Consider the following 22,815-nt stretch of genomic DNA (forward strand, 5'->3'; position numbering starts at 1 on the left):
GACAACCTGGCACTCAACTACTACATCGACGGGGTTCGAGATCCGGAAATCCAGAAAGCTCTACGGATGGCGGATGTCAAAGACCTGAATTCTGCCGTTGTGTATGCGATGAGATACGAGGCCGCCCAAGAAGCAACCCGTGTGGATCGCCATCTAATTCGGACTCAGGAAGCTGATGAGTCTGATTCCAGGTCGTCCCACCTCGCTGAACTTGAGAGACAACTCGGTGACTTGACAAGACATTTGAGCAGCATAACAGCCCAAAAGAAACAAGAGCAGAAGTGCTGGAAATGCGGTAGTGAAGGACACCTGCGAAGGAGTTGTCCGGCTCGCCAAGCTACGCGAGGGAAGGAAATCACCACCACCAGAGCTCTGCAGATTTCCTCTTCTAGTAGTGGCAGTGATGGACTTTTCATTTACGCCCATGTAAATGGGAATCCTTGCAAACTGATTGTCGACACTGGAGCCAATGTGACAATCGTTAGGACAGATGTGGCTCGTGAATTTGGATTGAAACTGCTGTGGACATCGCCACGCGTAAGTCTCCAGACTGTGACAGGTGACAAAATCGAGATTGACGGTAAAGTGGACTTGGAAATAGTGTTTGGGAATGCCACCTACCATCATACGGCATTCGTCGCTAATATCACGGACCCCTTCATTCTCGGATTGGACTTTTTGAAGAAATATGACTTCACTCTCGACTTCAAGACTAATGAGCTGCACTCGATGAGAGAAGACATAGCCGTTTTCCCTGCAGAGAGTGATGTAAAATCCGCTCATCAAATAATAGCTCAAACAGATTTATCGATTCCCTCAAGGTCAGAATCATTAATACCTGGCTCCCTTGAAGAAAGCAATAGTTTTCGATTTGGACTCATTGAATACCCTAACCTAAGCAATAACCTAAAAGGAGTGCTGGTAGCATCTACGCTTGTGGACCTTTCTAAGGATGTAATTCCGGTGAGAGTCGCCAACGTGAGTGAAAGGCCAAGGAATATCCGAAAAGGTGAAGTGCTGGCAACTTGTACTCCAGTAAACTGCATCATTAGAAGAATCAATTCCCCTGAGACTGTGTCTTCTGAGTCCTTGACGTCGAAGTTAATTGGGAGTGCGCCATTATCGAAAGATCAAAGAACTGCTGCGGAACAATTGGTGGACGACTTCAAGCATCTGTTTTCATCTACATCGGAGGATGTTGGCCGTACGAATTTAACGCAGCATAGGATCTACACTGGAGAACACCCCCCTGTTAAACAGCATCCAAGACGACTACCGTTCGCTAAGAAGGAAGAGGTTGAGACCCTCCTGAAAGAGATGAAGGAGAATGATGTAATCGAACCTTCATCCAGTCCCTGATCTTCTCCCATCGTCTTAGTCCGAAAGAAAGATGGCTCCACCAGATTTTGTGTCGATTACCGACGGCTGAATGAAATCACCAAGAAAGACAGTTACCCTCTTCCACGGATAGACGACACCTTGGACACTCTTTCCGGACACAAGTGGTTTTCGACCCTGGACTTGAAGAGCGGCTACTGGCAGGTTGAGATACACCCTGATGACCGAGAGAAGACAGCATTTACAACTGGACAAGGCTTATGGCAGTTTAAAGTGATGCCCTTCGGCCTCTGCAATGCACCAGCTACGTTCGAGCGTCTTATGGAGACAGTGTTAAGAGGACTTTCCTACGAATCCTGTCTGGTCTACTTAGACGATATCATCATCGTGGGACGCAGTTTCGAAGAACATCTGGCAAATCTTAGGAAGGTGCTGCAAAAGCTTAAGGAAGCCAATCTGAAGTTAAGTCCGTCCAAATGTAATTTGTTCCGCCGGGAAGTGAACTATCTTGGTCACATCATCTCTTCTGAGGGTGTGCAAACCGATCCAGAGAAGGTATCTGCGGTCAAGAGTTGGAGTCGTCCCGAAAACATCCATCAGCTGCGAAGTTTCCTGGGGCTCTGCACGTACTATAGGAAGTTTGTGAAGGGTTTTTCCAACATTGCACGACCTTTGCATAAGCTGACGGAGAGCAAGCAAAAGTTTGAATGGTCCAAAGAATGCGAAAATGCATTTCTACGACTGAAGGAGGCTTTAACATCAACGCCTATCCTCGCCTATCCTCAGCCTGAAAAATCCTTCATCCTGGACACTGATGCGAGCAACGAGGGCATCGGAGCTGTTTTATCCCAAGAAATTGACGGAAATGAACATGTCATCGCTTACTGGAGCAAATGCTTATCAAAGTCGGAGCGAAATTACTGCGTCACCAGAAAGGAGTTACTGGCCATAGTGAAAGCTGTAGAACACTTCCATCATTACCTCTACGGCCGAAAATTTCTGCTACGGACAGATCATGCCTCGTTAACTTGGCTTTTGAACTTCAGGAATCCAGAAGGCCAGATAGCCAGGTGGATACAGCGTTTGAAATTTCTGATTTCGTTTTCGAAATCATTCTAGTATAAAGCTGTTCTCAGTTTGTTAACATTGCCAGAAAATATTGTTTGAGGGTATCAATTGCAATGAAGAAACCTTGCGTTGTGGCATACGACTGATTTAATTTATATTTTTCATTAAAAACAGAAATGAATTTGAACTACAGAGAAACCCCGAGTTCACGTTTCTCAGAGGCGTAAATCAAACATAAAATACATAAAATATGGGAAAACGTCAATTCAAATCCAAAAACATAAAATGCCATAACGTAAAATACGAGAAATGTATAAAAAGCAAAAATCAGATAAGGAAACAAAAATAGTAATAAAGGTTGCTACGATGACGCTTATAAAATGTAAAAATGCGATATTTTACGAAAAGAACATTATTGTACACACCAGTTTAGATCATTCTAACACATTAAGTAACGAATTCGGGCATTTAGGTTGAAAATAGTCAGTAATAATGAGTTATTGAATCCAAAGTAAGTAAAGCATCTTCCAGGATTGGAACACTTTGCAAAGTTTTTTTCCTGGTCTTTATAATAAAGAAAATAGTCTTTCACTATTATTAAGCTCTGAAATGTAGTATTGAAAGAAGAGACGAGTTATATTACCTCTTTTTCTTGTTCATCTTCATTGGCGGCCGAAGAGTTCATAAGGTAAGCTACGGATGGAGCAGAAGCGTTTCTGTTTTCATGGATTAACTTTCAGCAGAGTGGATTATGTTTAAAAATGCACAGAGGGAAACACTTCTCCTAATTTTAAACATTTTATTAATTTTTTTTTTATTTTTTTATTTTTTTCATTTCTCTCTTTTTTTTTTAACTGCCAAGGGAAAACGTAAAATGCGGGAAATTCATAAATAACAAACTTTTCATCCGGGTTAAATTAATATTATTAGAGTACGGAAAAACTGGGACCTGATGATAAAAAACGTAAAATGTGGGGAAAACGTAGGATCGAGGGACGTAAAATCGGGGTTTCGCAGTGAATACGATCAGCAAGCATGAAGATAAATACTACCATGCAACAATTTTAACAATGTTCCAAAGCATTTTTTGAGAATATTCAAAGTTATTGAATTTTTTCCGCTTTTTTGTCGTTTTGAACCACTGTGCGACGCTACAAAAACGTGTCCAAAACCTACGATTTTCTTTATTTTACTTTCCTTTGTAATCACAGGAAAATTTTCTATCATTACAGACAGTGGAGTAACTACGTACCGCACGGCCCTGTAACGCGGGGGGCCCGGAGTCAGAAGAGGCTCGAAAATTTTTGAGCTCTATTTTCATTAAATTTTATTACATTTTTCCGTAAATCAAACTTTGTTTGAAAAGCTTATATTGGTTCTGGAGTACCAAAACTTTGCACTTCTTTCCAACATAAATAGAGTTAGGGCCAATTAAGATATCGGGGGCCCCAGGAAAAACCCTTTTTCGGGGCGTCCTTGTAGTCAAACATCACAATGTTTGTCAAGGTTTATATAGGGCTCGATTATCGAGTGAAAGGGGCCCGAACCAGACGCGTCATCTGAGCAATCAAGGAAGTCAGGGAAATCAGATAATATACAATTCTGCATTTTTGCTTGTATTTTGATGCTATTTCCCAAATTTATACCCTTCCCCACCCCCAGGAAAACTTTTAAAATGAAGGATGCGGCCCTAACTTAGTAAATTTCAACAATTTATAGTTGTTGCTTAAATTTCATTAAAAAAATGAACGCAGCTATAAGTTGGATTAAATGACAGTTAACAAATTATTTAGCTACAACGTGGAGCTGATAAGGACAGCAGAGCTATTCCAAGTTCTTAAGCAAGGAGCTGAAAATTAGATTTTGAAACAGAAAAGTTGTGTCGACATTTGGGTTCCTCCTTGATTCTTGGAGGCCCGGATAGAAGAGTTGATAAAAGTTGGGATGTAACGAAAAATTAGATGTTGGGAATTTAAGGATGCCTTATATAGTCACATTTTTAAAACCTGAATTTCAAAAAATTTACGAAGAAGGTAACCAAAATTTTTCCTCTTTGTATTATCACTAAAGTTCGATTAAAATTGCGTGTTTTGGAAATTCAATTTCGAAAAACTACTGGACAGAGCCCCGATTCAATCCTTTCCCCAAATGACCTCAAAGGTGGCCTACGATTGCGTTTTTACGAATTCCATTTCGAAGAATTTCCGGATAGGCCCTCAAACCCTCCCCCTTTCATTAATAGAAACGAAGATTGTTTAAAATTATGTTTTTTGAAACTTTAATATCGAGAGATTTTCGGAAGAGTTTCTGACTCTTTCCCCCAACGGTGGCTCACAATCACACGTATAAAACTTTAAATTCGAAAAATTTATGGGTAGTACCCCCGAATCTAACATCCTCCTAACACCACTGAAGAAGGTTTAAAATCGCTATTTTGGAAATTCAAAACACTCCGGGGCAGAGTTCCAAACCTCATCCATTCATCTGGCGTCATCAAAGGGTGGCCTATTACACTTTTAAAAGTTCACTTTCGAAAAATTTCGAGGGATAACCCCCAAGCTCCGTTGTTTGGGGTTTACTAAATGTCATCGGCGATCTTTTGAAATTGCGTTTTTCGAACTTCAATACCGAAAAATTGCAGGATGAGAGTCAATGACCCCTTCCCATTGCGTTACAAAAAAAATGGCTTACAATCGCGTATTGTTTGAAACAGTACATATCGTTTAAAAATATTGCGGGACCGAAAAACTCCAAAATGTTAATAACAATGTAGATTAATACGATTTTTAGTAGAGGCCCCTAAATCAGATTTTGCGGTGGGGCCGAAAATTTGAAGTTACGCTACTGATTACAGATATCCATATTATAATCATTCAGATAATATTGCTTTTCTAACAAAATTCTAAATGTCAATTTAAAAATAAGTGAAATAATCTTGGCACAATTAATGTTAAAAAAAGATATCGATTACTACCATTTTTTCAAAGCTAATTGCTACTTGTTCACGAGAGAGGGAAAAGGTAAATTATTCATCGCGTATGCTGCATTCGTGATTAAATGTGCCGTTTTTATCCCCCCCTCCCCGCATAAAACGCTGCTACTAATTTAGTTTTTCAAAAGTTGGCTGCTCTGAGTTGGGAACACCACTGTTCTCAGTGTGCAAAGTTTTCCTTTCTGATAGCGCCTCGGATGACAACAGTTGCTAATTTTTGCTATGTTATTACTATTATATTTTCAGAACTTGATGAGGAGCATTTTTACTTCCTTTTACAAAAAAAAAAAAAAAGAAAAGAAAAGAAAAGAAAAGAAAAGAAAAGCAAAAAAAAAAAAAAAGAAGAAGAAGAAGAATCAAGAAATTTGAGCGAAAAAGTTTTCACTCAAAATTTGGCCATAATTTCCATTTTGCTCACCCCCAAATTAATGTTGAGTTTTTTTTTTTTTTCAACCCGACCACTCGCGGATAACTACCTAAGAACGTATAGACACTCGAAATATCCATTTAGACATTATCCGAGTTAATTACAACGACTTTTCTCGTGACGTCCGTATGTACGTATATGCGTATGTATGTCGCATAACTCAAGAACGGTATGTAATAAAAAAGTTGAAATTCGGTACGCAGGCTCCTAGTGGGGTCTAGTTGTGCACCTCCCCTTTTGGTTGCATTCGGGTGTTTCTAAAGGGTTCATCCAGAAGCTCACACTTCTTTGCATTGAAAAAGGTGTTCCTTGTAACACCAAAACACGTGTCTGCAGTACTTTATATTTTTTGTGCTTCAAAACATTGGGTATATACATACATACATACATATATATATATATATATATATATATATATATATATATATATATATATATATATATATATATATATATATATATATATATATATATAACTGATTATTCATGATGCTGGGTCAATTCCCACATTTCAAACTTCTTTAAGAGAAGGGGGAAAAAATTCCATGGTGCTGATATCTGTTGAGTAAAAAGCCAGCTAGAAGTTTTTTAAAAATCAATAGTTTTTTTTTGCAGAGAGCTGTTTATATTTGGAAAAAAAATTGTCAAACATGCGTTCAAGGAAGGGACACTGCTCCTCTAAGCAGGGCCGGATTTGGAAGTGTGGAGCCCCTGGGGCAACGAAGGAGTGGAGGCCCCTAATCAGAGTTCGAAAAGATCATCATATTTTCGAAAATATCCAATACTTTGATATATATCCGAATATTTTGATACATATTGTTACAAATTCTGCAAATAGTAATTATTTTTATGATTAATTTGTCGTAATCTAGCTAAAATTATTGTAGCAACGTAACCTGTAAATAGTTTCTTGTAATGAATATACAGTCCCCCGTACATTCGGCTGAAGTATACGGACCCCTCATTTCTGAATGATAAAATTTGTGAATAAGATAACGGTCTACGATTTTCGGGAATCTTGTGGAATATTTGAGAGTTCTCTTTCGATGTCCATAAATAGCCGTCCCGCATGATAAAAAGTCAATCTCGATTGAGAAGTTGTACTGAGAGTGTATTAGCTCTGTTTATTGTGAGTCATTTCGCTGTGTTGTTTTTCGTATTTGGATGTAAATACGTGTTTAACCATTGAGTTTTTGGTGTTGATTGATATTTGCTTAATTGCTGATGATTAATTTAGCAGTGGTTAACGATCTTTCCTGTACATAGTGTAAATATATCTCCTGTGTTTTCTCAAGAACTGTGTCGTCATTTCAAGAAAGTTGGAAGTTGTATCATGAACTCTTAACAATATGTATATCCGATATTTTCGATCAGCACTTTAATAGTAAATATATCCCATGATCCTTGAAAGTTAGGATATTTGGTAAAAATTTTATTGTGGGGGCCCCTTTGTTGTGGAGGCCCCAGGGCAGTAGCCCAGCCTGCCCTCCCCTAAATCCGGCCCTCCATCTAAGGGTTAGGTATGTGTAAAGCAGTTATAGTTAATTTTGTAAGCTATTTCTCGATAATTGAGTGGTAGAACATCTGTTATCCAATCCAAGAGTCGCAGGCTCGATTGCTGCATGGTATAAAATGAAATGATTAAACCTCACAAATAAAATTGACATAAGGACTAAAAATTTGCAAAATAGAATACTTTCATATGAAACATTTTAAAGGTGACATTAAAAAATTTGAATGTTAAATGAAAGTAACACCAAAAAACATATAAAACAAGTTTTAATTGAGAAATTAAATGAGACAGAGAGACCTATATATGAAATAACTATAATCGTTCAAAAGAACAGTCGCTCATTTTTTTAGGAGGTTGTACTGCATCATTCATTTTAAGGAGTCAGTCTTGTAAAGGGTGTTTTTTTTAGAGGTATAGAACTTTATGTTGGCAATACTGTTTGATATATATGCCATTTTGATAGCTGCCACTTGTTTTGTTTTCAATTCAGTTTGCCATTTCATCATGAATAGACAACAAGGCGGTGCAACATGGCACACAGCGCGTGTCACAATTGATTTATTGAAAGAAGAGATCGGTGAACGAATAATTTCGCGTAATGGACCCGTGAATTGGCCTGCAAGATCATGCGATTTAACACCACTGGACTACTTTTTGTGGGGCTATGAGGAGTCTGTGGTCTGCACCGATAAGCCACAGACGACTGACGCCTTGGAAGAGAACATTCGCCACCTTATTACTGACCTACGGCCTCTATTGCTGCAAAAAGTGAGAAAATTGGACTTTCCGATCGGACTTTCTCCGAGCCAGCCGGGGTAGCCATATGCCAGAAATCATATTTAAATAAAAATGGCAAAGAATCATCTTTCGAATAAAGCAACATTCATGTCAATTAACAAAATTTAACTGTGTTTTATTTGAACCTAAAGTTCTTTACCTCTAAAAAAAAACACCCTTTAGGTCCATTTGTTCATGAACGACACTTCACTTATGAGAATGTTTCTATTGTTCCTTGCCGTGGTCTACAAGCGATGCCACACACAGAACATTTTAAAGCAGTCAGAAGTCGACCATTCTCGTACCATACCACTCCAATGTACCGCCAAACATATTCTTTTAACTTTATGGATTGTCGGGAACAAAAACATTTAAAAATAAATTATTGAAAAAAAAAATTAGCATTAACTAAACAAAAAGTTATTGATAGCACACACACACAAATTAAAATAAAAGAAAATATTTACTTTTTTCGTAACTCAAAAATAACAAAAGACATCATTTGCCGGTAGACCGAAAATCTTCTTTCACTTCCAGAATACTGTTTTTCATCATCATGTACGCTTTTCAAACAAAATAAATAAATAATAATAATAACTAGTATGTTGTGACCATCACAAAACTTTCTTCTATATATCTTTCTTATAATTCTATTCCCTCCCCATGCTTAACGAGGAAGCAATATTCCCAACAAAAACAAAATTATACATGCCAAAACTTGACGACCATCCCAATTCCTGATTTATCTCAAAAGCAAAGCAAAGGATGAAAATTGAAAATTATTTTAAAAATCTTGCTTAAAATAATTACAAACATTTATTTGTTAACAAACACAGGCTGGCAACAGTTAAAAATTTTAAATCATTGAGATAATATTTCCGATCATTTCCATGCAATTAAAATCACGAGATAAACGCAGACGGCAGTCTATTACGATTTATCTTTCTTATTGTTGCAATTATAAAGCTATTTTTATTCACACAAATAAAAACAAATCAGCCCGCCATGGAGCGATTGGCGCCAAAATTGAACCAACGCCTGTTTACATATGGATTCATATTTATTCCAAATATCATCCAGAACATAGTATTACTTCTTGAGATATGGCACTCACAATGGAAAACAAAGAACGTTTGATTGCCCCACCCCCTTTTCAGCTGCTGACGCCAAAATAGAATCATTTCTTATACCCTCTACGGGCTACTTGTCGATAAATTTTTGTTTGATTACGTTCATTATTTCTTGAGATACAGCAGTCACAATTCAAGTCAAAAAACGTTCTATAGCTCAACCCCCGTTTGAGCTATTGACACCAAAATTGAATCAGAACCTGTACCTGTTAGAGGCAATAAATGGAACAAATTTTGTTTGATTCCGCCAGTTACTTCCTGGGGAATAGCAGTCACGCAAAACTCAAAAAACGTCCCATTGCTCCACCCCCCTTGGAGGAATTAGAGTCCAAAAACCAATGGGCATAAGTTCACATAGGGGTACATACGTGTACCAAATTTTGTTCGCTTTCATGCGGTCGTTTTTGCTGTAGAGCGGCCGCAAAAAACTGGTCACACACATACATGACACATACACACACACACACACAGGCAGACATTTTCTAAAAATGGTTGAAATGGACTCGGCACACCTCAAAACGTTCGAATCCGTCAAAATTCGAAAATTTGCACAAATCCAATACTTTCTTCTATATATTAGATATAGAAGAAAGTAAAAATGATGTGACATTTTCTTTTATGAGTTTGATCACTCACTTTTACAGTATAATTTTAAAATAACATTTTACAACTGAGAATCTAAATGGGTATACGCTGTATTGGAAGAATATCCATGTTACAAAGTGATGTAGAATCATGGAATAAAGTAACAAAATAATTTTTGATTTTGTTGTCACATTGAATTACCAGTGCATATTGTGAAATGAATCTGTATAAACAGGATTATAGAGATCGAAAAAATCAAGGGTGATAGGGAGTCTGGACTTCTGGACTTTGTGTGCAGAGTGCGGCACTGACTACGAGAAAATCAAAAACAGTGCAGCTGCACAGAGGAGTATTTCTGCCAAAATTCAAAAATGGAAAATGATGTTTACCTTACTCTAATATTGGTTTTAGCACACAAATACAGAGTAGGAGTGAAAATGACTGACAACGGAAATTTTAGAGCATTTGACTTCCACTCCTTTACCAAAAAATCAGTTTGATTCCTGACTCTACAGCCCTGGGAGTGCTGCGGGCTTGGAGGAAAAAAGACTAACTTTGATTCCGACTCTTGAATTTAAAACCTTAGACTCCCAATTTTGATCCCTTCAAAAAAATATTAAAAAATTAGTCTGATTGCAACCTTAGGTTTTAGAACACCTGATTAGTTGCTAGCTATGACATGTTCGTTCCAATGAACCCTCTGAACCTTCACTAAATGTCATATTAGCACTTTAACACTAATAGAACCAGCAGCGGAGTCTGAGTCAGACTGATTTTGGGATATAGTGGCTAGAGTTGGAGTCGATAGTTTAATATTTCAAGAGTCAGAGTTGGTCATTTTAACTCAAAGTCTGAAGCTCTACCAGTGCTTGCAGAGTTGGACTGATTTTGGGGTAAAGGAGTCGGAGTGGAAGGCTCTAAAATTCCTGCAACGGGAGTCGGTCATTCTTCCTCCGACTCGACTCTGCAGCCCTGACTAGAACTTTGCAAGGCATCATCAGTGGTGTGCAAACTATGATGGGGGCCTACCTATAGTTGAGGCAACCCTAACCAGGCAGCATCCTCTTGTTGTGATTAGGATCTGCATAACTTTCGCAGTGCTGCCAAGTTAGGTAAACCATAACTAAGGAATTAAAACTTTTCCGAAATTTCTAACTATGTACACTAGGTTTACGACTTTTTGAAGTGAAACATTTTATGTAAGGGTTTTGAAATTATGATTGGCAAGCTTTTTGTGTTTCAGAAGTGATATAGTTATTTTTTAATTGTTGCCAAAAACAATGAAAAATAATTGTAAATTCAAAGATTTGTTAATAAATATTACACATTAATTTCAAGGCAGAAAATGAGCATACATATAATTCAAGTCAAGACATCAGTTAAAGCGTAAGTCTTGTGTATATGCCGATAAACTAGAAACATTTGATCAATTGGCGTTTGAGCTATTGCCAACACTGTGAAGAGTGAAAATAAGGCCTCCAGAACACATCAGTTACGCAGGACCGTGTACAAGGGGAGGGTTTTAGGGGTTAAACCCCTCCCATTGGGGGAAAATAATGACAAAAAGCAATTTGAAGCAAATGATATTTAACTTAGTAATAGTATTAATGTTAATGTCAATGCTCTTTTTTAAGTCATTTTCTTTGATTTTTTTCTGCAATTTACGAGTACCCACTCTTCGCTGACTAAAATTGTATGTTAGAAAACCAGTGGCAAAAGAACCACTGAATAGCCTGACAATACAAAACATTAAATACGGAATAATGTTTGGTATACTACAGCATGTAAGAAAAAAATATTTGTGCGAAATTTTCAATACTTTCTGTAATATGCGATGTAGTTAGCAGATAAAAGACTTGATTCTGAAGAAGCTTTAAAACAATATTATATCGACTAGCGTAGCCGGAATTTACCTAACTGGCGAAACCTAAACTTCCCTACATGTATGTAATACTATACTTGTTATCTCTTCCTAGGAATAGTAAAATCAATGGCTCGGTGGCCTTGACCCCTAAAGTACTCCATTGCTTGATTATAACCATAAAACAGAAATGAATTATTTCGTACAAGGGATGTTTTCATGCCACTGCGAGAAATGATTTTTAAAAGATCTTTGAAACCCCTCCCTTTGTGAAATTCTGGACACGGGCCTGCAGTTACGAATTACCCATGGTGGCCACGTGCCAGAAATCATGCTCAAACATTGATGCTAGGTATGCACTGATTAATCTGCCAACTTTTTTCGATTCATCAGTGGAGAAAATATTTTTTAAATTAAATTTTTCTAAGCACACCTTCAACAAGAAACTATGATGAATGCATATATGAATAATAAATAAGTAATTTGCTGCAAACATCATTTTAGAACTGCAGTATGAAAGTGTGTACAGAGTAAAAACATAGTTTAGAAAGTGCGTAAAACTGAATGAAATATTAAAGAATAATTCTCACAGCTGAAATTCACATGACGCTACAAAGAATCATACAGGACATTAAATTGGAATGCAAATATTATTCATCCCATCTAGTCACCCCCCCCCCCCCTGTCCCCTACACTTTTTATATCGCCTGCCTTGCAGCTACTTTTTATTTTTATGTTATTAATGTTATTTCTATCTTTTAAAGGACACAAATGTAACAGAAAAAAAAAAAAAACAAATGTGTATATGATCTCACCTTAACTCTCTCCCCCCCTCCTTAACTCAAAGAAAATCAGGAAAATTTCCTAAAGTTTACGATGATACCCTAACCCCGGCTTTACACAACTTAATTATTTTTTTCATTTATTTTGTTCCTCGTAACTACACATGATTCCATCATACAACTTACTATTTAAATTATAAATTTTTAATTCAACAATTTTTTTTTAATGTTACAAGATGTAAAAAAAATATGTACATACTTTACTTTTTTTTTTTTTACAAACTGATGACTGAAGTACTGTCCAACCACGGATTGCATGGAATTTTCAAACGTCCAGATAAGACGAATCCATATGAATAAGGTGGAAAAGTAAAAATATGATGCGAGTATTCTGCTCATTTGAATGAGACTCTGCTTTTGCAAAAGCTAGCATCGGTAAAAAATAATAGATTCGTCCATTTCCGGCTGTAAAACGGATGTTTGTCTTTCCATACAATCTGTTTTCAGACAGTAATATTATTATTTAAATTTTTTTTCATTTTGAATAAAAATTAAAAGATGCACATATATATATATATATATATATATATACAATGTAGCATCAAGTTTCAGGAGTGAATACTTTCCCCCTTTAGAATACTGCTTTTAGATAACCTTATATATATTTTTTATAATGAATAAAAAAACCTTTATTAAATGCCTACTAATAATTTTAAAATAAATTTGAATTAAAAAATGCTCCAAAATTTGCCTGCTGACCACATGCTGCCCTAATATTTTTAAACTATCATGTCTTGTTATGTGATTTTATTATCATTATTATGAAAATTGGCTGAAAGAAATTGCATGAAATTTTGAAATTATTTTTGGAAAATTAGGAAAGATAAGAAAAATGGTCTCTCAGAAACAAACTGTTAACTATTTCTAAAGTCAAAAATAAATAAATAAATAAAAATAAAGAAAAGAAAAGAAAAAAAAAACTGACGGATGAATTGGTAGCATTAAAAATAATCAATATAATCATTAATCAGCCAGGGCCTATCAATCGGCTGATTATCAACAGCCGATTGATCGGTAATTGGCCAATTCACTTATGGGTGCATCCCTCACTGATGTCACAAAATTATCTATCAAAAAAAGTCCATTTCAGGACTATTAAAAATATTTTACTGTGTTTCATTTCAACTTAAAGTTTTCCATTTCTATAAAAAAGAGGCGGCCCTTCACTTGGCATATTATTTCACATTTTTATAGCTTTAAATGTTGTTAGTTGATGGATTACTTTGCACTTTGATGGTTTTTCATAGCATAATTTATTACCTTGTGGATCATTTATCATAAGTTTTAAATCACATTCAATGGCTTGTTTTATTTAAACGTAACTCGAAAAGACAAAATAATTTGCGATACAGCTAAATAGCCGTTTCCAGGTAACTTTCACCAAGCATGTCAGCAAGCAGTGGCGGCGCTAGGCGTCTGCGACGTCGGCGACCGCCAATAGGGCCTCACAAAATTCTCAGAAGTAAATTCTCGAAAGGTTTAAGAAATTTCCATGTTTTCAATTGAAGCTCTTGTTAAATGCAAGAGACACGAAAGTAATCAAAATAGTGAGTGCAGCGGAGACTGCACAGAGCCAGCCTTAGCAAATGCGGGGCCCAATTCTGTCGGGGCCTGAATTTAAAATATTCAGCAGCTACAGCTTATTGATCACCTAACTCTATTCCCCTCACCCCAGTCCTATTTCTTTTCTTTTTCTATTGTTTCCTAAGTTCGTCTAAAAATAAGAAAATATTCGAAATGCTACTCCTCTGAACACACACCCCTCCATACACACGCACACCGAAAGCATTATAGAGCATCTGAAGATCTTAAATTTCGCGACATTTCCAGCTTTAAGCTCCCAAATACTAAACAACATTGAAAATCGCTTAAAATTGTGTTTTTGTAGCTTGAATTTCAAAAATTTCCGCGCCTAATATTACAAAATATGGCCTTACAATCGCATTTTTAAGGCTTGAATTTCAGAAAATATTCGGGCAAGGGTCACCCATGCCGACTTTTTTTTATATATATCATTAGCAATTAGGTTTTTTAAAATACATTAACAAAAAGATTAAGTAGACTGGCTCCTGAATATAAAATATTGCTAAAGTTTTTAGGACCATAATTTTCAAAGCTTTTCGAGGGAAGAGCTCCCTTAATTCCAGTAAAATCTTCAAAGTTTGTCTGAAATTCTGTTTTTGAAGCTTCAATTTCGAGAATTTGCAGGGGATGGATTTTGATCTATTTTTTCAAACAAAAGAATCGATCTGGGACAGTCTCTGACCCTCAAGTCAATAAATATGGCCTATAATTGAGTTTTTAAGGCTTCAATTTCTAGAAATTTCCACCGAGACCTCTGTAATTTTTTTCCCCTAACATCAGCAAAGAAAGCCTAAAATGGCGTTTTAAAACTACAAATTTTAAAATTTTTACGGGGAGGACCCCCGGACCCCCCTTTTTATCAGGTCATTTTCCCCCTTCAATGTGCCGCCCCCTCCCTCCACCACCAAAAAAACTTTTGGATTGCACTACTAGTCATGAAATGTTTTTGTCCTAGCAATTAAGTGAATTGGGAACTCTAAGTGCCAATAGTTAGTACAAAAATTAATTACATGAATTCAAAACTGCATCGCCAACGTCTACTTTTGCTCTGGCGCCGCCACTGTCAGCAAGTCCTAGTGTCACTACACAATTGCACCGCCAACTACAAAATCATTAGTTCTCGATTCCGATTAATCCATTACTTCACCAATGTGTTCCTATTCTACACCCTGCCCTTGAACTGTTATTGCACATTAGGAAAATGTGGACGGGTCGATTTCAATGTTAAAGCTCTTTAGTGTTGGTTCAGGATGCTCAGCTCCTCTTGGTCTCTCCGCTCACTGATGTTACTCAGAAGTCTCTGGAGGAAGCTGTTGAATTCCCTGCGCAGTGCATTGCCGTTCTCTTCGATGTTCGTCTGTACCCATGTGATCCGAGAGAACAGGCTAGCTGCAAGGGAGAAACAAACTCAAATATTCATCCACTGAACATATCCTCAGAAACAAAGTGGGAATGAAAGTTGATGCATATTTTTAAGGAGAAAGTTGCAAATACTTATATAAGCAAAGAAGTAGTTATACTGAGTTCACCGAAAATATAATTGGGTAGATATAAACAAAGAAATAAGCCATTTGGCAACTTCAATCAGGTCACTGGAACAAATTGATGCCAAACAGATGGTGAATGCGAATAATATTGGCTTACTTTTTGTTTTATTCCAGAGAAAACTCCCAAAGATGGCATAAAGGCAAACCTTCTGGAAATCCAGGGGTATCTACCTCCCGTAAAAGCAAGGGGCACCCCTAATATATCTCAACGAGCCACTCCCAAAAAAAAGTTAAAAATGTCCTACAAAACAACCCCCTAAAAATTTCAACGCAGTGCCATGACCCCCCTCCCGAGAAGGCACCCCTGGGAAATCTGTTTGTTTACTTTTGGTCTATATTTTCCGTGAAGAGAGTATGGTATGGTGCAAATATTATGAAACTTTTAGCTATATTTTTCATATCAATACTTTATCTCTTGAAACTACCAAAAGGCACAATGATCCAAAAAAGATTGGGGCCGAAACCTAATCAGTACCGGTTCCCATTGAAGCTCACATGTATGCCAATTTCTGTTTGAATCCCCAAACTACTTTTTGAGGCATAGCAGTCAAGCTGAATTAGAAAAATGATCGACAGCACTCCTCCCCCCTGAAGCGATTTGTGCCCGAAACTAACCAGCACCATTTCAAATTTTGGATCACATGAATACCAAATTTCGTTCAATACCTCACACTACATTTTGAGTTGGAATTCCCACAAAATAGTGTTAACACACACAGAAATACACGAGCAGACATTTTCCATGAATAGTTAAAATGCATACAGCACCAATAAAAAACCATACATTCATCAAATTTTGAAACTATTCTCAAACTCAATCTTCTTTACATTTTGGATACGGAAGAAAGTGAAAAGGGGATATGGACAGTTTATGTAACGAATGCAAAATGTCATAACAGAATTCAACCGTCACTTTGATTCATTCATATTGATGTATGCAAATTAGAACGCCCTGTCTCATGTTTACTAACTCCAGGTATAAACTTCAACTTCATTATTGGAACACATTTTTATTGCATAATTTTTGTAAAAGTTCAGCAAACCTTGAGAGGCATTCAAATTGCACAGAAACCTCAGAAGCTTCAAAAGAATTATTCCAGTAAGGAGAAGAAGCACCTTTTGAATGCAATTTTCAAGAGAATTTCGGTGGTGCGGCCTACCTAACCTAGCCTCCACCTTTTTTTTTTTGGTGCACAAGCCCCTATGGCTCAAAAGACCCACCCATTCTTCATTGCATAGTAAACATTTGGGCGATTTTCGCATTGGTACTTCATTCTTACAGGCTTGAACAAAGCAACAAGTTCTCTTCTGGAAACACTCAGTGTTGCCATATTGAACTCGGCGAAAAAAAAAGGGATGTTCACTTTTTTTCCCTGTGCCCATCACTTTGAAGGAACTTTTATCTATTTATTTTTATAAGGCTCCATACATTTATTTGGCAAATTATTTTTCACTTTAATGCAGTCTTTAAATTTTTATTTCATAGGCAAATTATTTGAATGGAACTTTTATGCAATGACTTGTTTTTTAATTTGTAGATTATTTTACGTCTTAGTTGCTTAATTAACCTATTCGGTAGATTATTTTTTTTCTTTAATGGAACTCTTGGTTTTATTTTAAGCAAGGTCCATAAAATAATGTATAGCACATATTCCCAAATAATTATGATATCTGTGGATACTTCATACTCACAGAGCTCGGACGATCGAGTTTCCGGCTGGTTCGGCTTCCGATGACAGAACACGATGCACTGGCTATCTTTAAGGCCTTGGGTTTGGACAAAATTGGCATACCTGGGGGAAGAAAAGGATTTGAATTTCAAAAGATTTTTTTATTAACTTTTAAAGGAAATTTTCAAGTAATACATAAAAGGAACAATACATTAAAAAACAAGGTGCAAGAAATTATCAATTTTTTACAATACAAATTTAACAGATTTTAGTAAACTAAATCAGCTTTTTTTGACTTTTTAAACATACTTTAATAACTTCAGTTAAATATTTGATCTATGTACACTAATGTAACGAAACATAAAATTGATATTTTTAACAACATAGAAAAATATTACATTTCAATTATTCTGTCCCTCCTAGCGGCTCAACACCCTGACGTGGACCTCAGGCTTTCTCAAGAAACTTTTCCGGGACAGCTCTCTTCCAGCCAGTAGTCTACAACATGGGTGCCCATTGGAGGGGGGAGGCAAGCGCCACCCTCGAAATTAGAACTTCTTTGTTTTTAGTACTTTTTTCATTGCAAAAATGTAAAGCCATTTCTTCTGCAGCCGTTAATCAGAATTCATCCATTATTCATCTTTTAATTTTTGTTTCTTTAAACTAGGGGTCCTTTTTGTAAGTCATCAATCCATTTTAGATTTGGCCTGCCTTTTCTCTGTGTGCCAATTCGTCCAGTACTGAACTCTTTTTTTTTTGCTGAGCAGACATTGTCCATTCTCACAACATTACCTACCCATCATTTAATTCTTTACTTTGATGAAGTTAACAATGTCAGGTTCTTTACATGGATAGACTTTCAAATATGTTCTTTTTTTTTTTTTTGGCTTTTTCCCACCTTTTAAAGGATATGAATTCAATGCATTTTGAAGGAAAAAAGCATCAAAATACAACAGAAAATGCATAATTACATTATGTTTTGAAACCCAAGAGCAGGGGGCAGGGCCAGATTTGGAAGTGTGGAGGCCCGGGGCAACAAAGGAGTGGAGGCCCCTAATCAGCGTTCAAAAGGATCATCATATTTTGATACATATGTATATCCGATATTTTCGATCAGCACTTTAAACGTAAATACATCCTGAAGTTATTTATTTATTTTTTTATTAGGATATTTTGTAAACATTTTATTGTGGGGGCCCCTTTGTTGTGGAGGCCCCGGGGCAGTAGCTCTGCCTGCCCCCCTAAATCCAGCCCTGGCAGGGGGGGTGGTCAATTGACCCTCCTTGATTGCCCAAATGACGGGCCTGAGTTCAGGTGTCTGACTGAAGTATGTCAGCAGCTGAAAAAAGTCAATAAGGGTGTGGGAAGATATGAAAGCAGACCCGGATTACAAACTTTAGGCCCCCCGGGAACAAAATCTGCATGGCCCCTCTCCAGAGGCCTGCAGTGAATATTTGCAACATTAATGAGTCTTTGTGATAGTTTTTTCATTTTTTTTCAATTTCACGGACCTTTGGGCCTTTTAAGGACATGACCCCCCCCCCCTTGAGGGGTTTGCGGAGATGCAGATCCGGGCCTGAATTAAAGGGACAGTCCTGTCCATCTAAAAGTACATGAAACAACTAAACTGCCGGTTGAAGAATCCTTCAACCAACCAGAAGGCACCTACTAGCAGGGGCGTAGCTAAGGGGGGGGGGTTTGGGGACAACCCCCCCCCCCCCCGAAACGTTAGTCTCAAAAAAAAGGGAAAAAGAAGAGAGAAAAGAAAGAAAAAAAAGAAGAAAAAGAAAAAAATCAATAAGACTTTTTTCTGAGTAACAAAGGTCAAAAATTCACTTCACTCCCCCCCCCCCCAATGCCATTGAAAATCTGCTCCATGTGTGACCCTCAAGCATAAAGACGGCTCCCTCTGCTGCGACAACTTTTTGATAATTGAGTGAAATTTGACACTTCGCTTTAGAAATGAGATTGATTTATTAAATCCACGTATATGCAGCCTTTATTTGTTATGGATTTTGCAAATTGTTAAATGTGTTTAATTTTATGAGCCGCGCAGTGGGAATATTGCATACAGTCGAATCTATATATATCGAATTTCACCTTAAAGAAAAAAATCAAGATAAAGAGATTTTGAGATACGGGGGCTTTAAGAAACTTTTTATAGAAGTTTGAAATATGATGGTGAAAATTTGAAATCGATACTAAAGACAATATGGGCTCTTGATTAAAATTCCTCTTTATTAGTTTTGTTAGGCATTTATTCTATTATTACATTATTAAGTGCTTTATTGCGAGTTTAAGGAATCATTTTGACAGTAAAAGAAACTTTAAGCATATCTTTTTCAAGAAAGTCTTTTATTGCTTTTTGGTCCCTGATTTTTTTTTTTTTTTTTTTGATTCATTATTTATCCTCTTGAGGTTAGCAATTGTTGCAAATCTAACTTGGCCAGTATTCTACGATTTTCCTTTTTTCATCACTTGAAAAAAACTTATACTTTCTTTTCACTCCAATCATTTCGGTTTTCTAAGGAATCACAATTTTAAGAAAGAGAGCAACCAAAGAACAGTACTAATGTACTAATCCAGATAACAGAGCGAAATGGCTTTTAACTTGAATGACCTTTAACCATGAACTTGAAATGTCCATTTTTTTGCATGTCAAACCTGTGAATTTCACCCCTTTACTCTTCTGCCAAGAAAGTGCGCGAAATGACTGTCCTTTGGTTAATCTTCCTGGAAAGCCTATTCGTGGAATGTATTTCTCCCTTTTTTCCATGCCTCCTCAGCTCTTGAAGACAATTCTTCTGTTTCTGAGTTGAAGAAAATGTTTTTGTTTGCTGCTTTAAAGATCATTGGGCTTCGAATTCAAAAATGATAGCATAACCGGAATTCGAAGCGATAGAGGTTTTTGTTGGTTTGGTCTCGTGTGTGTCATAAGTCATAGTCAAAACGACCTTTGCTAACTAGAGTATCCATTGCAATCACATTGATTTTTCAGCCAGTATTTACTGCATATTCTTTTGGAAAAGTACAGTCTGGTTAAAATAGTACATTCTAAGTGAAAGTTGTTGCATAATGAAGCGAGCAAAACCGATAACAAGCTTTTTTAAACCCAAAGAAAAAAATCAAAATGATGAAAAGGATTGCTCTAAAAATAGAAAGTTAACGTTATCTGAAGAAAACAAAGTCTGCAAAGCAGCAATAGTCCCATCGGACCCTTCTGAAGGTAATTTTATTTTAATTCAAAAGAAAAACTGCATTGCATTACATGAATAAAATGTTTAAAAACGAAATGAATCTAGATTATTTCTATTAGCTTGGTTCGCATTAAAAAGTAGAAAATAAAAAAGACTTCTGTTTATAATACACAAAAATTGCTGTTGCTCTTCCAAATAGATATTTATGTAAATTCTAAAGCAGCTAATAAAATTAAAAATAAAGACTTGAGAGGAGAACAGATGGTATGCATTTGAGCGAATAACTTTCTACCGCCTATATTTCTTCCCTAACTTTTTTCATTCAAATTTTATTAGCTGCTTTAGAATTAGCATAAATGTAAATACATAAAAAGCAACATATAAATATAACGATATGAAAAGCAATTTCATTTTTTGCGGGTTATAATTCAAGAAGTCTTTTTTTATTTTATTTCATTATGAAAGTATGAATCATACTTTTAGTGCAAAACAAGTTAGTAAAAATAGTCTTTATTGTCTGACCACCGATGAGATTGAAAGCCAAACATCCAGTTTACAGGCGGATATGGAAGTATCTATTAGCTTTTAGGGATGTCAGCTTTTGTAGATGTGTGTTAGCCTCTAAATTAAGCAGTCACACTGAAATGAACGGAACACGCTCATCAGATGTTTGATTTCCCCCTGACAGGGGCAGCTCTAGCGCCGGACAAACCGGACCCCTGTCCGGGGCGGCAAATTTGAGGGGCGGCATTTTGGTTTGAATGTCTAAAATACATTTTACATTAGGAGCAAATTTGTATGAGAGTATTTTGCGAGCACAATAGCTTGGGAGTCTGAAAAATACGTGAAGGTTTTCTTTCCTCTTCGTTTATTGTACCTTAATTGCTGTCGCCGACAGCAAATGGTCAACAGTTGCCTGTTTTGGTTGGGAAACGAGACTGAATGGGTGGGGGGTCAGGGTCTGATTACCAGAACTCTCGCCTGATTCTGGGATCTGCTGGGCCCTAGGCTATGTGCTTTACTGCCCTATTATTCATCCCTGATTATTCCATGCTCTCTTCCTCTCTTCCTGTCAATTGCTTCGCCGACTCGGGGGTTGTATTTTACCAGGGTTAGGTACTTCACACTTTTACTTCTCTTTTATAACAGTTATTGTGCGGCGCCGTATCTTCCATGGTATTTTTTCTTTCCGTTGATTGTAGTCCACGTGTCCCCGACAATTTACCGTACACTTGAAGCAGGGAACATTCAAACAAATAAGAAGTGATTCTAGAAAGTCTACTCTGTATCTTGGTAGTTAAAGAACTGAATATCATTTGTTACTCATTGCAATTTAGCTCAATTATCGTTGCAACCAGCACCATTGAGCAAAGGAAACATTTAAAGATTATAAATATGTATTTCACATGCAGGAAAGGAATCTTTCTGAAGTGAGTTTTATGTTTTTAAATAATTTTTCGTTTTTTCGTTCTTGTGTTGTATTAAAGTTGAATAATATTATACTTTGAAAAACAATCTTACTTTCATGTTGAACTTGTATTTATGAAACAAAATCAAAAATTGAAGAAACATCCCGTGTCAAATTAACTGATGCATTATGCTACCGTGGTATGGATTTGAATTTTGTTAATCTTCCGGGGATATTTTTTATTCTTAGGTAAAAGTTATTGACGAGTTAAATTATGTAAAAAGGAATAGCAATGTTAAGTTCTCAGCTTGAAAACATTCCTTTTAAAAGATGTAGTAATTTCCTTTCAACATAAATACTTTTTGATCAAATACAGGGGCGCTAATCCATTCCTTATTCAGAAAATTCTTTCAAATTTGGCAAATTTGAAAACCTAATTACGAAAAAAAAATGCTCAAATGTTCTTTTTCATCAGATGTACTAATGAGTACGTACCAGTGTTTTATAAATTGGGAAAAATTTGGAGTTTCGTTTAGCATATTGAGAATTTCCGCCAGCATAAAAATAAGTTCGGGGCGCCCCAGATTATAAGATTAAACGTGTACTTAAACTAATAATTTGTGTGTGTCAACTGGAAATCTAATGTGTTGCTTAAGTATTTTTTTTTTTTTTTATTATTTATTTATTTACAAGAAAAGTCGACTAGAAAGGAAAGGAGTGGCGTCTAATAAATATTTTGTTACTCGCCCCAAGCGAAAATTTCTCAATCTTGATTCTTCCTTTATAAGTGTTTTTATTGACTTCCCGAACTATAAGACTTCCATTTATTTTTTCTTATTCACACACAGACACACACATACATGTTACATATATAAT

General features: G+C 36.5%; 1 protein-coding gene across 1 annotated transcript in view; it reads right to left on the reverse strand.

Annotated features, from left to right (window-relative positions):
• Positions 1–13,527: 13,527 nt before the first annotated feature.
• The window catches only part of LOC129222274 (intraflagellar transport protein 22 homolog), a 29,743-nt gene continuing 20,455 nt past the window's right edge, over positions 13,528–22,815 (reverse strand). Inside the window, exons 5-6 of the mRNA XM_054856756.1 lie at positions 17,357–17,457; positions 13,528–15,506 (exon numbers count right to left, since the gene is read on the reverse strand). Of these exons, the coding sequence (XP_054712731.1) occupies positions 15,352–15,506; positions 17,357–17,457 (256 nt within the window). The 3' untranslated portion in view covers positions 13,528–15,351. The remainder of the gene's footprint in view (positions 15,507–17,356; positions 17,458–22,815) is intronic.

Source organism: Uloborus diversus, chromosome 5, assembly GCF_026930045.1.
Source record: "Uloborus diversus isolate 005 chromosome 5, Udiv.v.3.1, whole genome shotgun sequence".
In the NCBI taxonomy this organism is placed as follows: domain Eukaryota; kingdom Metazoa; phylum Arthropoda; class Arachnida; order Araneae; family Uloboridae; genus Uloborus; species Uloborus diversus.